The 13,972-nt window shown below is 40.2% G+C and overlaps 1 protein-coding gene across 1 annotated transcript; it reads right to left on the reverse strand.

The window, feature by feature from the left end:
- Positions 1 to 4,311: 4,311 nt before the first annotated feature.
- On the reverse strand, positions 4,312 to 13,698 carry sec23b (SEC23 homolog B, coat complex II component). The gene is made up of 19 exons (XM_026170053.1): positions 13,513 to 13,698; positions 11,728 to 11,955; positions 11,272 to 11,329; positions 10,922 to 11,008; positions 10,174 to 10,410; positions 9,945 to 10,027; positions 9,692 to 9,836; positions 8,526 to 8,684; positions 8,326 to 8,441; positions 8,095 to 8,218; positions 7,878 to 7,958; positions 7,696 to 7,785; positions 7,331 to 7,437; positions 6,656 to 6,809; positions 6,408 to 6,485; positions 6,113 to 6,274; positions 5,885 to 5,971; positions 5,543 to 5,764; positions 4,312 to 4,924 (listed from the first exon to the last, which is right to left on the reverse strand). The coding sequence occupies exons 2-19, from the start codon at positions 11,946 to 11,948 to the stop codon at positions 4,835 to 4,837; spliced, it is 2,301 nt and encodes a 766-aa protein (XP_026025838.1). The 5' UTR covers positions 11,949 to 11,955; positions 13,513 to 13,698; the 3' UTR covers positions 4,312 to 4,834.
- Between the last annotated feature and the right edge of the window lie 274 nt (positions 13,699 to 13,972).

Consider the following 13,972-nt stretch of genomic DNA (forward strand, 5'->3'; position numbering starts at 1 on the left):
CTGGTACATTCTTAAAAAGAATGAATGCAGTGGTCAGCTCAGCAACACTAAAAAGCCTGGAAAAGCAGGAATGGGAGCCAAAAAGGATGATCACAATACTCTTTTCTTTGGTTACCGCTTCAAAATATCCTGCAAATTAAACGTCTGTGACCAAACAGGAGTGAGAGGATGTCACAAGGAGGTAGGTATATTATTTTCAGAGTCTACAATCAAGAGACATACATGAATGGAAATGCAGAGATTTCATAATAAGTTGCAGACCAGTGATTACACTGAAGATCAGGAAGATTATATTTAGCCAGAAAACATCTAAAAGAGCATGTGCAGTACTGCAAAGAAAAAAATCTCTGGACAGATGAAACCAAGATTAACTTGAACTAGAATGATGAGAAGAGGAAAGTGTATAAAAGGAGAGAAACAGCTTATAATCCAAAGAATACCAAATTATCTATCAAACATGGTGGCAATGTTATGGAAGGGCCAATGGAACCGGGTCATTAGTGTTTACTGATAATGTGATTGCTGATAGAAGTAGCAGGATTAATTCTGCAGTGTCCATACTATCTGCTCAGAAGGGATTACAGTCCTAATGACTTAAAGAATACTGTTAAAGCAAAGCAGGAGTTTCTTGAGGCATGGCCATACAGCAACGGTCCCCGAGCCACGGTCGTGAGTCGTTTGGTACCAGGCCGCGAGAGTTGAGGCTCGGGTGTGAAATTTATGCTTTTCAGGAGTTTTATCATTTTTTTTAAGCGTTTTTATCGTTAACTCGGTTTCCCTGGGTCTTTTCCTGTGTGTTATGAATAATTCTTCTTAGGTACCGGTACTGGTTTTATTTTGTTGTATTTAAAGGCCGGTCCGTGAAAATATTGTCGGACATAAACTGTTCCGTGGCGCAAAAAAGGTTGGGGACCGCTGCCATATGGCATACTTTCAATCACTGAAGACAAAACTGAGTTGAGGAAGAGTCACAAACAATCAACACCTGAAGGCAGTAAAGGCCTGGCAGAGTATCTTAAGGGAAGGAAATACAGCATTTGCTCATGTCCATGGGTTCTTGGCTTTGACCTTGTGTCCACAGTTGTCGCCATACTCTTCACAGTCATAGTCAGGATGCTGTAAGAGATACTAAATGCAAAAAATCATCTTGCAGCTGAGGTAGTTCACACATTGTCACTGCTGTTCACTGGATGGCGTGGCATGTTGCTGCAGGATGCTGTGGTAGCCATGTTGGTTCAGTGTTCCTTCAATTTTCAATAAATCCCCAACAGTGTTAGAAGCAAAGCTCCCCCACACCATCACACCTCCTCCATGCTTCACAGTGGGAAACAGGAAAGTAGAGACCATGCATTCAACTTGTAAGAGTTGCACAAAGACACGGCGGGTGGAACCAAAGATCTCAAATTTGGACTCATCAGACCAAAGTACAAATTTCCACTGGTATCATGTCCACTCCGTGTGTTTCTTGGCCCAAACAAATCTCTTCTGCTTGTTGCTTTTCCTTAGTAATGGTTTCTTTGCAGCTATTTGACCATTAAGGCTTGATTCGTGAAGTCTCCTCTGAACAGTTGATGTAGAAATGCGTCTGCTGCTGGAACTCTGTGTGGCAGACAACTCTGTGTGGGGCTCTAATCTGTTAACTTGCGATTTCTGAGGCTGGTGACTCGGATGAATTATTATTTTTTTTTTTACCCTTTTAGACCTTCAGTTCTTAAAGTAATGATGGACTGTCATTTCTCTTTACTTAGCTGATTGGTTCTTGCCATAATATGAATTCTAATAGTTGTCAAATAGGACTGTCTACTGTGCACCAACCTGACTTCTGCACAACACACCTGCTGGTCCCAACCCCATTAAGAAGGCAAAAAATTCCACAAATGAACCCTGAAAAGGCACACCGTGAAGTGAAAACCATTTCAGATGACTACATCATGAATCTCATCGAGAGAAGGCCAAGGGTTTGCAGGGCCGTCAACAAAGTGTAGGGTGGCTATTTCAAAAATATAATCTAAAATATAATTACTTGCTACGTAAATCCATATATCTTGCTTCATATATTTGATGTCTTCAGTTTGTATATACAATGTAGAAAGCAGTAAAAATAAAGAAAACCACGAGAGAAACCATGAGAAGGTGTGTCCAAACTTTCGACTGGTAGTGCATAGACATCTTAGCTTTCAGGCACAGAAGCCAGAATGGATTTCTCTAGTTGCTGGAATATAAAAATACAACTGAAATGTTAGGATTCGATAGGAGAAAAGAAGTTGGCACATTTCCTTACAGCTTTTCCTAAGCCTAGGGCACAAGCGTCATGAATTATCATTGATGGAAGAAGAGAAAAAAAAGGAAAAAAACTAAAGCATTAAAAGCAATTGTAATGTTCTTTTGTCCCTTGGAACATCTTTGGGTGACAGCTTTTGCACGAATCAAGATGACCAAGTATATAGACACACAGATTAACAGACACAAATTTTCCTTCAGGAGATTATTTCATATCTGTGTTCTATATGACCACAAAATACATGCAGCATAGCAATTTTTAACTGCAAAATGCATAGATTTACAAGGATATTTTGATAGTATGCACAGCTACCCATGTCAAAAGAGATTAAAAGTCATTGCACTTATGTTTTGATTTGGTCATGAATACCTTTAAAGCATATGCAGTCTCATAGCGCACATAGTAAGGGCTAAGCTCTTGACAGACACAGCATTCATTTGTATTTCCACAGCAACTTCCACTTAAAGCTGCTAAGAGTAGAATGTGCCTCTAAACAGATAGCCCCTAAGGATTAGTCTTCATAATCTGCCGTTCACTGATCCTCGAAATCATACGGTCTGGGTGCTCTGAAATCAGCTTACAGTGATAGTAGATGGTGTGTGAGTGGTTTTATGATTGGGATTGTGTTCTATGTGGGCTTTTCATACAGTAGCAGTGAATGAAAAAAAAAAAAGACAATTGTTTGGGTATTGGGTGTTGCGTCCAATCTGCACAGAGGATGTAGACTGTAGCAGCAGCACGGTTCATGCCATTCCAGTGCTCACACTTGCACGCAACCTTTCATATTTGCAGTGCTAGACAGTAAAGAGTATTCTTTATTCTGTTCAAGAACCTTGGTGTCTGCACTGAGCATGTTTGCCAAGAGAAAATCCAGAGCTGATGACAAAACATGATTTTACACCTAATATACAAGTGCAAGGAAAGACTATGCGGTTTCCCTGTTCTACAAAAAACAGCAACAGTGTTTTACACAGCTATACAATATAATAAAGTTTGAGTTCAGGAGACACCTGACAGTGCACCTGGGTTGTGGAGAATGAGATAGTGAATAGGACAGGATTATAGTACACTCTAAAAAAGAATATCTAAATGTTTGTCATAGAGAACATACTCAGTCACAGCTGAGCTGAACTGATTAACTTCCTGTGGTGGGGCGTGGACTGCGGTTCCGTGTGGACGCACCTGCACGGAGGTAACTGGAGCTGCAAGTTGCATTGTGGTGTGATGCATGTGCGGCTGGCAGCCGCAGTCAATAAAGATGGCTCAAAACTATGATCTCTGGACCCGCCGTGTCTCATTCACACCCCACTTCCATTACTCAGAACTGTTCAGGGAGAGAAAATCCACAGAAAACATTTAAGATCTTCCTGATGCATGCTCAATCATCCAGGTAAGTAAATCTCCAAAAGTTGATTCTGTTCATCTGGACGTAGCGTTTTGAGGGAGAAACGTTTCGTCACTCATCCAAGTGACTTCTTCAGTCTCAGCTGACTGCAGGTTTCCCCAAATCGCATAAACAGTACATTTGCATAATGAGTGAAACCAGCCCACTGAAGGAACAATGGGCTGGGAGGTCAGTTCCTTAATCTTAATTATGCAAATTCTCATGACCATTGATCAACAACGACTGATCAATGGCCATGAGTACCATTCACAGAGAGTTGGGGAATGGCTGCAATCACAGCATTGTAAGATGGCGATAGACGTACCCTTAGGCCCCTCCTCGATTCAGAGATGGTCTTTTCCTTTTCACGTAAATGGGCTCCTTCTTCTCCCCGCTTAAACCAGTGTTCCTCCCTGTCGATGATGTGTACTGGCCTCTGCAGTCTATTTACACCTACAGGCCAGTGGACACTCTTTCAAGGATGAGGATGTACACATCTTGGACAGGGAGGAACACTGTTTTGAGCGAACTCAGTTTTTCACTGGAAAGCACTTTGGTCAACCACGTTGTTTTTAAAGTGCTGTATAAATAAAGTTGGATTGGATCGGGACAAGAAATCAGCACCAAGACGGTACAGCATTGCGGATATTTTTTAAACAAGTGGTACCATTATAATTTATTAATGAAAACATTTCTAGACATGTCAAATTTAGCTATAGACAAAAGCAGACACAAATAATCATCTTATTAAACCTTATACACAGTCTGATGCAGTAGATACATATTTTATAAAAAAAAAAGATGAAAGTATTAGTCTAATCATTCTGCATTTCATAGGTAATACCAAATATTAAACAGAAGTAGGGATATTATTGATATGAGGACAGTTTGGTTGAGGAGAACTCTAAACATTTCTCATAAATAAGCTGTTTATTGAAAATGAGTAGACATGTTATTACTATCTTTTTTTTTTTAATATACCAATGTGCCATCACCCTTTTTTGTGTCGTATAAACATCACATTGGCCTCCAAACAGCAAACTGAAACAAGCACAAACAGTAGACTGTCTCGGTTTGGCTCCTTTACAAAACTGCAGAAATGTTAATGGATCCCGATGGAAGAAAAATGCTGTATCAATTCTTTTCTCTTTGAGGTGGAATAGCGAGTTCTATGCTGAGCTGGAAACAGCCAGTTTCTTCAAGTGGTCCATGAAGACCTGCAGGCTCACGTCATCAGTAAGGATTGGGGCTCCTGTCTCCTATTGGAACAAGGGAGGAGCAAAATGGTGATTTACTCACTTTGCAAACACATCTCATCACAACATAACTCTGACCACTTTAATGAGCAAAATGCTCGCTTTGAAGATTGGCTTATGCAAGACCACGCTCTGGTGATAATCCTATTCTCAGACTTCCGTAGATTTTCTTCTTTTCTTGCAGTATTTGTACAAAGCACTTCCTTGACTTGGGAAATAAGAGATTAGTGCTATTTTCAGCTTGCAATCTTCTACAGGTTAGCTTATCCGAGACCTGTATTTACTGACAGTTTGCCTGTCCTGTGGGTGAAAAACAATCAGGATGGATGTCTCAGAAGACTTAAAGTCAATCCTGGGATTTTAGTCTATACTTGTACAAATAGATGAAATAGAAACTATATGGAAAATAAAAAAAAATGTATGCATGAGGCAGGAGACAAATCCACTACATTTGAGAATTTTACATTTACATATTTGAATGTAGCGCAAAAGATATAACTATAGTAAAACTGCAAATTTGGTGCCTTTCATTAAACTAAAAACAAAACAGGCTAGTTGAGAATTTCAGTCCAAACGTTTCAAATACAAATGCAAATAAAACAGTATATTTTAATACTGTACCTGTCCCCAGGCATAGAGGTTGTTGTGGGTCTGCGATGGGTTGACCTTGGAGAGCAGGAAGCGAGCCTGGGAGCCTCCGTGCTCAGTGTCAATGTAGCGTGGCATGGGGAAGCGTGTCTGTAGGATCTCTTGAGCGTCATCCAGTGGAGCCTGCAGCAGCTGTTTGAAGTTCTCATACTCTGCCATTTCTTGGTAGCCTGCTTTTCGCCATTGAGCAATGGTCTGGAACAAAAAGAGAAAAAAATCCAAATGCATCACAACATACAGAGTTTTGTGTAAATAGTTTAAGCATATAAAATAACATTTTTAATGGATAATTTGTTGAAAAATCTGCTGCCTTACCTCTCCATGGTAGATAACCAGCTGGAAGAAGGTGTCCATCAGCAGGATTCGATCTGGCAGGATACTGCTACTGTCCAGGAGCACAGGCTGTAACACATCCATGACACAATGCACAACAATTTAGCACCAAAAATATAAACACTTTTGCTAGGAGCTGGCTGTTCAGCTGCCAGTGAGTAACACAAAACATTGATGATAGGATGATAGTGTTGAGCGTATGAGGCTGACCTCTGGTGGTCCGTGGAAGGAGTACGAGTAGAGGATGGGCTGGATCATGATCAGGGACTGGGTCAGGTCTTGCCTGACAAAGTGATGCCTGTAGTAGGAAGACTCATCTGGGCTGTTGTTGAAAACTTGCAGGAATGGTGACCGTCGCAAGTGGAACATAAACTGTAGGTGTAGGAGAGAAAAATGTTCACACAATGTTCACATTGTTTTTCCTAGCAGAGTATTCCAGCATAACTGAATTAAATTAGGGGGGAGTATGATAATCATAATAATGGCTACATTTGAAAGAAATTACCTGTGGATAGAGGGACAGAGACTCTGACAGTCTAAAAGATGTCGGATCATCTTTGTTGAACTGGCCAAATTTCTGACACTGAAACAAAGGAACAAGATAACGTGGTTTAAATACGTACCATGCATGACGTTCACATCAGGAGTCACAATAGATAAATATCAACACTATTCACAACACGGGTATCGGAAGTATTCCAACTATGTATTGTTAACATGTTGCAAACTCTGCTACGTAGGAGTGTCACTTACCAGGCGGATGAGCTGCCTGTCAAGCCAACGCAACACATCAGGACCCTCTTCAGACTCTGCCCTAAAGACGCCCAAGCGGGCCATGAGCACTGCAGCTGCTTCTTGGTCAAAGGATGATTCGATGTGCTGAATCTGAGATTGGGCATCTGCCCAGCTGGAGTAGTTTAAGAAAGAAAGAGAAGCGAGAAAGAGAATGGGAGGGATAGAGATAAGAAGAATAGAAGAAACCAGAGAAGCAGAGGTCAGAATAGGTGTGGTGTACATGACGCACATGCAAACAGGTCTCAAAGGCGTTGGTCTAAATTGCAGGAATGCAAACATCCTTTCTAGAGAGGAAAATATTTATGCAGTTGTCATTCTCTTGGCCTCATTAAACCAACATTTTACACTCCCAGCAATTACTTTATTGAGAACATACCAAATTTAAGTACATTTTAGGTGCAGTCTAGTTGGCCATGGTTCACATCCATTTAGATGAACAATGAAATGGTGGCAGCTGTCATTCTCTTGGGTGTATTGGAGGCTCATTAAACCATCATTTTACACACCCGACATTATCTTTATTAAGAGGAACCGGTTTGGTAAGAACATACCAAATTTAAGCGCATTTTTAGGTGCAGTCTAGTTAATCATGTTTCATATTAATTTAGATGAACAATAAAACAGGAGTCTTACTTCCTGGCGATGGTGGTGACCCGTATCCTTCTTTGTGTGTTTGAGTGCTGGTACTGGGTTACAAACTGGACTGCCCCACGTCCACCCTGAGGGACTGGTGCATTGTGCTGCAAACACAAAACAGTAGAAACAGTAAGAATGCAGTCGACAATCATTTCTATTTTACTGGGAAAGGGGGGAAAAAAAGAAGAAAAGAAAAACCCATACAGAGACACAAAAAGCCTTTGTCTGAAGAATCTTTTACTAAACAAAGCCACAATTCTTCATTACAACTATTCATTGTTTGGCCTCCTAACATTTCCACTCTTATCAGCTTATTGTAATTCTATCTAGCTAAAATGCTGAGGTTCAAGTTCTTATTTTACCTGATTCACAACTTCAAAATAGATGCCCAAAGTAGTGGAGGGGTTGAGACCGCACACCTTCCATTGGCTGGTGCCACCAATGCCCAATTCCTGCACAAAACAGAGAGTGCAATTTGATAAATATCCCAGATTACTCAACATGACAGTAAAGAATCCAAATCATATCTGGCTCAGTCACTCACATTCTCTGATACACAGGGAGACTTTGAGTTGAGTGAAACACACGGTCCAATTGCACCGGAAACCTTCAGCTCTCTCGAGGTCTATAAAGCCAGACAGAGAAAGAAATACAGTTAACGTTTTCAACAGCTAATATATGTTACCTTTGTTCTATCATTACAAATCCCAATATAGAAAGTAATCACACGTATAACTCAAAGGACTAAATCAAGCCTTTACCTTGACTTCCAGGACACCTCCAAAGGCCATGCGGAAGTCACCATTGTAGTCCTTACTAAAGACTCTCTGGAAGGTTTGTTTGAACAATGAGGTATTGAAGGAGTCTCCCATCACAATGTGCCCCCTGAAACACAGCACAATAAATTGTCAAGATTCTTAATAATTTTTTTAAAAGGGCATACTAATGCAATTACACACCTTCAATGAATGTAATAAATAGTGCTTACTTACCCAGTGAGATTAGATAAGCACTTCATTTCAAGCAGTCCAGTCTGGTCTAGGGCGCAGGCATAGATATCAATACTGTGGCCATTTGTTGCTGAACGATTGGCCAAGGCTTCATAATACTGTGAAAAACAAACAAACACGTTAAATTTATGTAATATGCAAGGAAAGGTTTCAATCAAATACAAGTACTACTGCATGCTTACCTTGGTGGCCTTTTTCAGATGGCGAGCATTGTCTTTCTGGATGTCATGCCAGGAACGAATTGGAGTTTTCAGCTCATCTCCCACCACCATTCCAGGGCCCTGGGTGGGTGGTCCTCCAATAAAAAGCATCACACGAGCCCCTGTGTTGGGGAATGTACCCTGAGGAGACAGGAAATGGACTTCAGTTAGTGCAAGTATCATTATACCCCAAGTTAACATTCAGCAATTCTGTGATCTCGTGTAAAATATATCGTCAAAACTTTTTTGCTTTTATAACAACCAATATGTGCAAATGGAATTTACATCACAAAATAAAACATCATTAACCAGTCCATTTGAAAATGAACCATAAAAGCATAAATGTTGAATTAAGGGAACGAGTTAGAATAAATGGTTCAAGGAACACGTGTAAGCAAAGGGCAGACGTCATAACCAACTCTTCCAACAGTGAGGAGAGAGTCCAAGAGTCTGGGAAGGTCTGAGATAGTGAAATATTTGGAACTCAACCAAGTAGCCACCAAGCAGCAGGAATTTGCTTTAAATATGATGTCTGTATTTGATAACACATTCTATATAAAGGCTGATTCATTTACCAAAGGGACAAAGAGTTATCATTCAAAGAGAACAAACAAATGAGCCAGCTGATAATTGATGCCAAAAGCTGTTTGCGGTTCTCCTTTACATGGAAAAAATAAATAAATAAAAGACTCATTCATTTAGTCATATCCCTTAAGACAAATCAGTGAATCTGAAGTCAGTGAAAGAGCAAAATGTATTCTAGTACAGCTGGGGAATGTTCTGTTGTACTATCAGTTATATAACCACACAGATTAGCAGTACAAAAAGGGTGGTTGACAGTGGAGGGAAAAAAAAAAGCACAAGGCAAATAGGTAACAGCCTTTGAACGGACAGAGAATATTTACTGTTTGTCTGATCATTATCAGACAGCGTGTGCTGTTCGGAAGAGGTACATGTGGCACAATTGTCTTTAAGAAGCTAAAGTTCAGGTTGCTGTGAATTACTGTATTTGCTTTAGTTGTAGATAAACCTTGTAAATGACTGTTTCTGTGATCATAAATGGCTTTATGTGTTCCATTTCAGATTATTGACAGTACAGCATCACTTGTATGCACTTAATGTATGAGATAGTTTTTTGTCTTTCGTACCTCCAGCAGGCCGACAGCGACAGACAGCGCAACACCAGTGGATCGGAGTGGCCGTTTACCCTGAGGGACAGGCCACGGGTCTCTCTGAAGCTCTCCCAGCAAATCTGTCAGATTCATATCGACTCGATGCACAGGCTGAAGAAACCTGAATATAAGACACACACACACGTTTTAGAAAAAAAAAAGTGCTTTGCTTTTTTTGTAAACAATAACCATCAACTGACAAACATGAATTGTTTGTGCTCCGACGTACTTGCAAGTGGCAGCAGCATCCTGAGGGGCTAAAGGACGACCTTGTTGTCCTGTTACAGCTGGCTTTGTTAAACCCAGCATCTCCTGAAATGAAAAGCAAAGGTTTTACACGTTTAACAATAGCTAACCTTGTTTTTTGTACTTTTTAATCTAAATGGACTTCCTATTTTTTCCCCCCTAATAAGTGTGTCACTCACACCAGACTACCAAAGGCCTTTGGCTGGACTTACCTGTATCTGTTTGGCGGTAAGATCCTTGGTGCCTCGGAACACATAGCTCTTAGCAATCCCCTCGCAGCTCAGCTCATGAACTTGAACCATGCGGCCAAATGTGATGAGGCCCACAAGAGCGTTGGGGGGCAGCAGACTGAGAGACATCTGGAGAGACTCCTTGAGAGCCTGGAGATCTTCTTCTTCCAAACATGTGTCCACCACATACAGGAAGATGAGAGGAGCTGCAGGACCACGCTGTAAAGAGGCAGGAGACTAAAGTCAAAAACTGATGAAATCACATTGTATCCAAACAGTCATAATCACATAGTGAAAAACAATTGAGACTATTGTTTATGTTTTCATGTGGTGCTGTGTGGTTTGCTGCTTGCTTCGTATATATTTCTATATTACCGGCACTAGCAGAGATGGCATGTGAACATCAGAAGCTCATAGTCATACTTTCTGAATACACTACACATTATAAACTAGTAGTAGTATTGTTACAAATGCCAACCACAACAGACGTCAGGCTCAAAGTGGTTTTGCTTTTATAATTACCATTTAAAATGTTTATTACAGCTACCTGTATAATTTAACTTAGGTCTACTTTTCTGTTATTACATCTGTCACTGTCAAAAATAAGGCATCCCTAAAAAAACATATGTGATACTACTGAAAACTGTTAATGTTGACCTTTATACCTTACATCTTCTGGACTTAATACAAATTGTTAAGGTCAGAGTGCAGACATGTATGCAGTATTTACCTGTACTATGTACTCAATTGTAGAAAACTGTGGCATAAGCTCAGCTGGCTGGTTCACGTCTGATATGCCTGCGTAAGAGGGAGGGAACTGCGCGCGCACGCACACACACACACACACACACACACACACACACACACACACACACACACACACACACACACACACACACACACACACACACACACACACACACACACACACACACACACACAGAAAGATATCAAGATTAACCAACCTAAAAAAGGAATGTAGCTCATCAGCATTAAGTTATGAATGCAGAGACACGTTTTGGCAGCGATACGTTTCAAATAGCAGCAAGACTAAACTATGCTCTCAGCCACAGTACTTACAGGGTTTCTCTGGAAGCAGAAGTTGCAGGCCCATATTTTTGCTCTGAAGTCAACTTGACTGTAAAAAATAAGAATAAAAGTAAGAAAATAGAGGTTGTATCTAATTGTCATAAGTGTGGCTGTGACTGAAATATACACAAGGTGTATTTAGTGTTTGCAGTTCTCATGCACCACACCCAATACTAAGAACACCTCAGCATTTAGAAGTGCTGATGTGTTAGAAAAAAAAGTCAAATTCAAATCCCTGCATCTCCTTTCACTCACATTTACATTTGCAAATATAACACTTTAGTAAATAAATGTCAGGAACAGACATCTGTGGCTTTAAATGATGAAACTAAAATACTAAAAGTCAAGGAAATTATATCACATACATATACCAAAACGCATGATTAAAATAAACATTCAAAAGGATACACTTTATAAGCTAGAGTACTGTTTTTCTGTGAAACTCACCATAGTGGGTTGAGCACTGCCTTACAGTTGGCCCGGCTGCAAAGAACTGGCTCATACTGGACCGGTGGCAAGTTGGGCCTCTCTTTGAGAGGTGTGAAGAGGCAGGAGACAGGGACTACCAGCCTGGTGGCTTCAAGGCGGCTCGAGGGCCAGAGGTTCCAGCTGAATCTCACCCCATCTCTGTCCTCATTTTGTTGAATGAACTCCTGGTAGGTTGTCATCACTGATCTTCAGAAGGAAAAGATCCCCCAAAATAACACAGTGAGGTTATCAGTCCCGCTGAAGAATTAAAATAATAAGCGTGGAAGTGGTAATCCAAACGGTACCACTCCAAATCTTCCGATGTTCCCTCTCTGCTGTGTACCGGCTTTCTTCTGCTAGCTGCAGTCAGCGCCTACTCTTTATACCTGTGATCTTTTCTCTCGTGTGCTATAAAAAGGAACGGATTTTCGAAAGCATGACGCACAAATTTTAACATTAGAAAACCTGACCAGCAAGTTTTCAAAGAGTGCGGAGGAATCCTGCAGGTATTTTAAAGCTCTACCTTTGTCAGCGGACGTCACTGAAACATTGGTGACGCCTTTTGCAAATCATTGCCAAGCATGCTGTTGTAGCAACTGTATACTCTCATTCTTTCTCATGACTATGTGAAGCTGCATAGTCAAGAATAAACATCAAAGGACTGCAAAAACATGCAACGTGTTTAACGTGGATTAAATTATATAAGAGTTTTTATTATTCACACATTACATTATCTGTTGTAATTTTTTCCCAGTTCAGCCAACTAACTTATGTGTTACAACATACCCCAGAGCCAAGACTGACAGCACAGGGTCCAGAAATTCTCATCTCATAAAACAAACAGAAAAGGTAGTATAGATTCACACAACTAAGATGAACTTGTACAACTAATTTATATTCACAGGGAAATCTATTGGTTTTTTTTACTCATTTGTTGTATTGCTCTAAGCCACTTTGCAGTAGTTTAGGTATACAGGCTATTGTTATTCTTTGATTAACTAATCTATTGTTGTAAATTATTGAAAGCATGCACTTTCATTGTTTACAAAATGCGCTTAATACACAAACTTTCCTTACTGACTGTAATATTTGGGAATGACAACTAATTTCTGCAAATACTGTTTTTCTGTGTATTTTATTTTTATTAATGCTGTCACCAAATTAATGACTCGAATTTCTCTTCAACTCTATTACTACTACGCCTGACCGCTTAAGATTGCAATGCTTAAGGCAAAGAAACTAAAAAGCCCCCGCACAATCTAATGACATATTCAAGTTTGGAATGAGGAAAAGATTTTGTCCTTTTAAAAAAAAAAAGTATATTTTTTTAAACAAAGTACAAGGAAATACGGAAAAAACAAAAGAAAAGTCAAAATTTTAAGCAACTTTTCGAATTTTATGAATCTGAATAGATTTCAACACAACACACAGGCCACGTATTATCAGCAACGAAGCCACCAGTGAGAGTTGGTCTTTATCAGAACTCGTACTCATTCAAATGCTTATTTACGCTTTGTATGCTGATAGCCAAAACACAACATAACAGCAGTGGCATTTATAGAAGACAGACTAGTTTAACAGTTGGCCTTATTTTATTAATCTTCGCTTTAAAACCGTCTCTCTTTACTTCTCTGGCACTCATCTGCATGCTAACGACACCGGGTTAGCTAATGGAATGTAGCATTAACCTACTTCCTGTCCCTTCGTAAATGAAAGCTGAATTCGGGCGGTCTACTTTCGAAGAAATTTAAGGCGAGCTCTTACCTTTTATATTAAGTTGAGCTTAGGTATGGACAACAATAAAGAAACTGTTCGGTTCGAAACGAGTTACAGCATCTGGAGGTAAATGGAGACGGATGCCCGAGAGGACACAGAGACGACGTTTACGAGATCACTCCCTATCAGCCGGGTATGCACTCCACTAGAATGACGTGTTACTCCAAGATCAGGCGTATCCTATTGGCTCGTATTTCCATGACGTTCGTACGTCATGCTTAGCGTATGCAGCGGAAGCGTACAACTATGGGAAAATGAGTTGTTTAGATCCGCTGCAGCATTAGTAACGTAAGCTCCGATAATCTCGGAGTTGTAGAAAGTGTTATGTCCACCGAAAATTTTGTACTGTGTGATAACGTGTTGTTCGACAGTTGTGCGGGACTTGTATTATCTCACTGTACTGACACATGTACATTGATGTACTAATGAGCATTTCAGCTGTATGCCA

The sequence above is a fragment of the Astatotilapia calliptera genome, chromosome 6 (genome assembly GCF_900246225.1).
Source record: "Astatotilapia calliptera chromosome 6, fAstCal1.2, whole genome shotgun sequence".
Lineage (NCBI taxonomy): Eukaryota > Metazoa > Chordata > Actinopteri > Cichliformes > Cichlidae > Astatotilapia > Astatotilapia calliptera.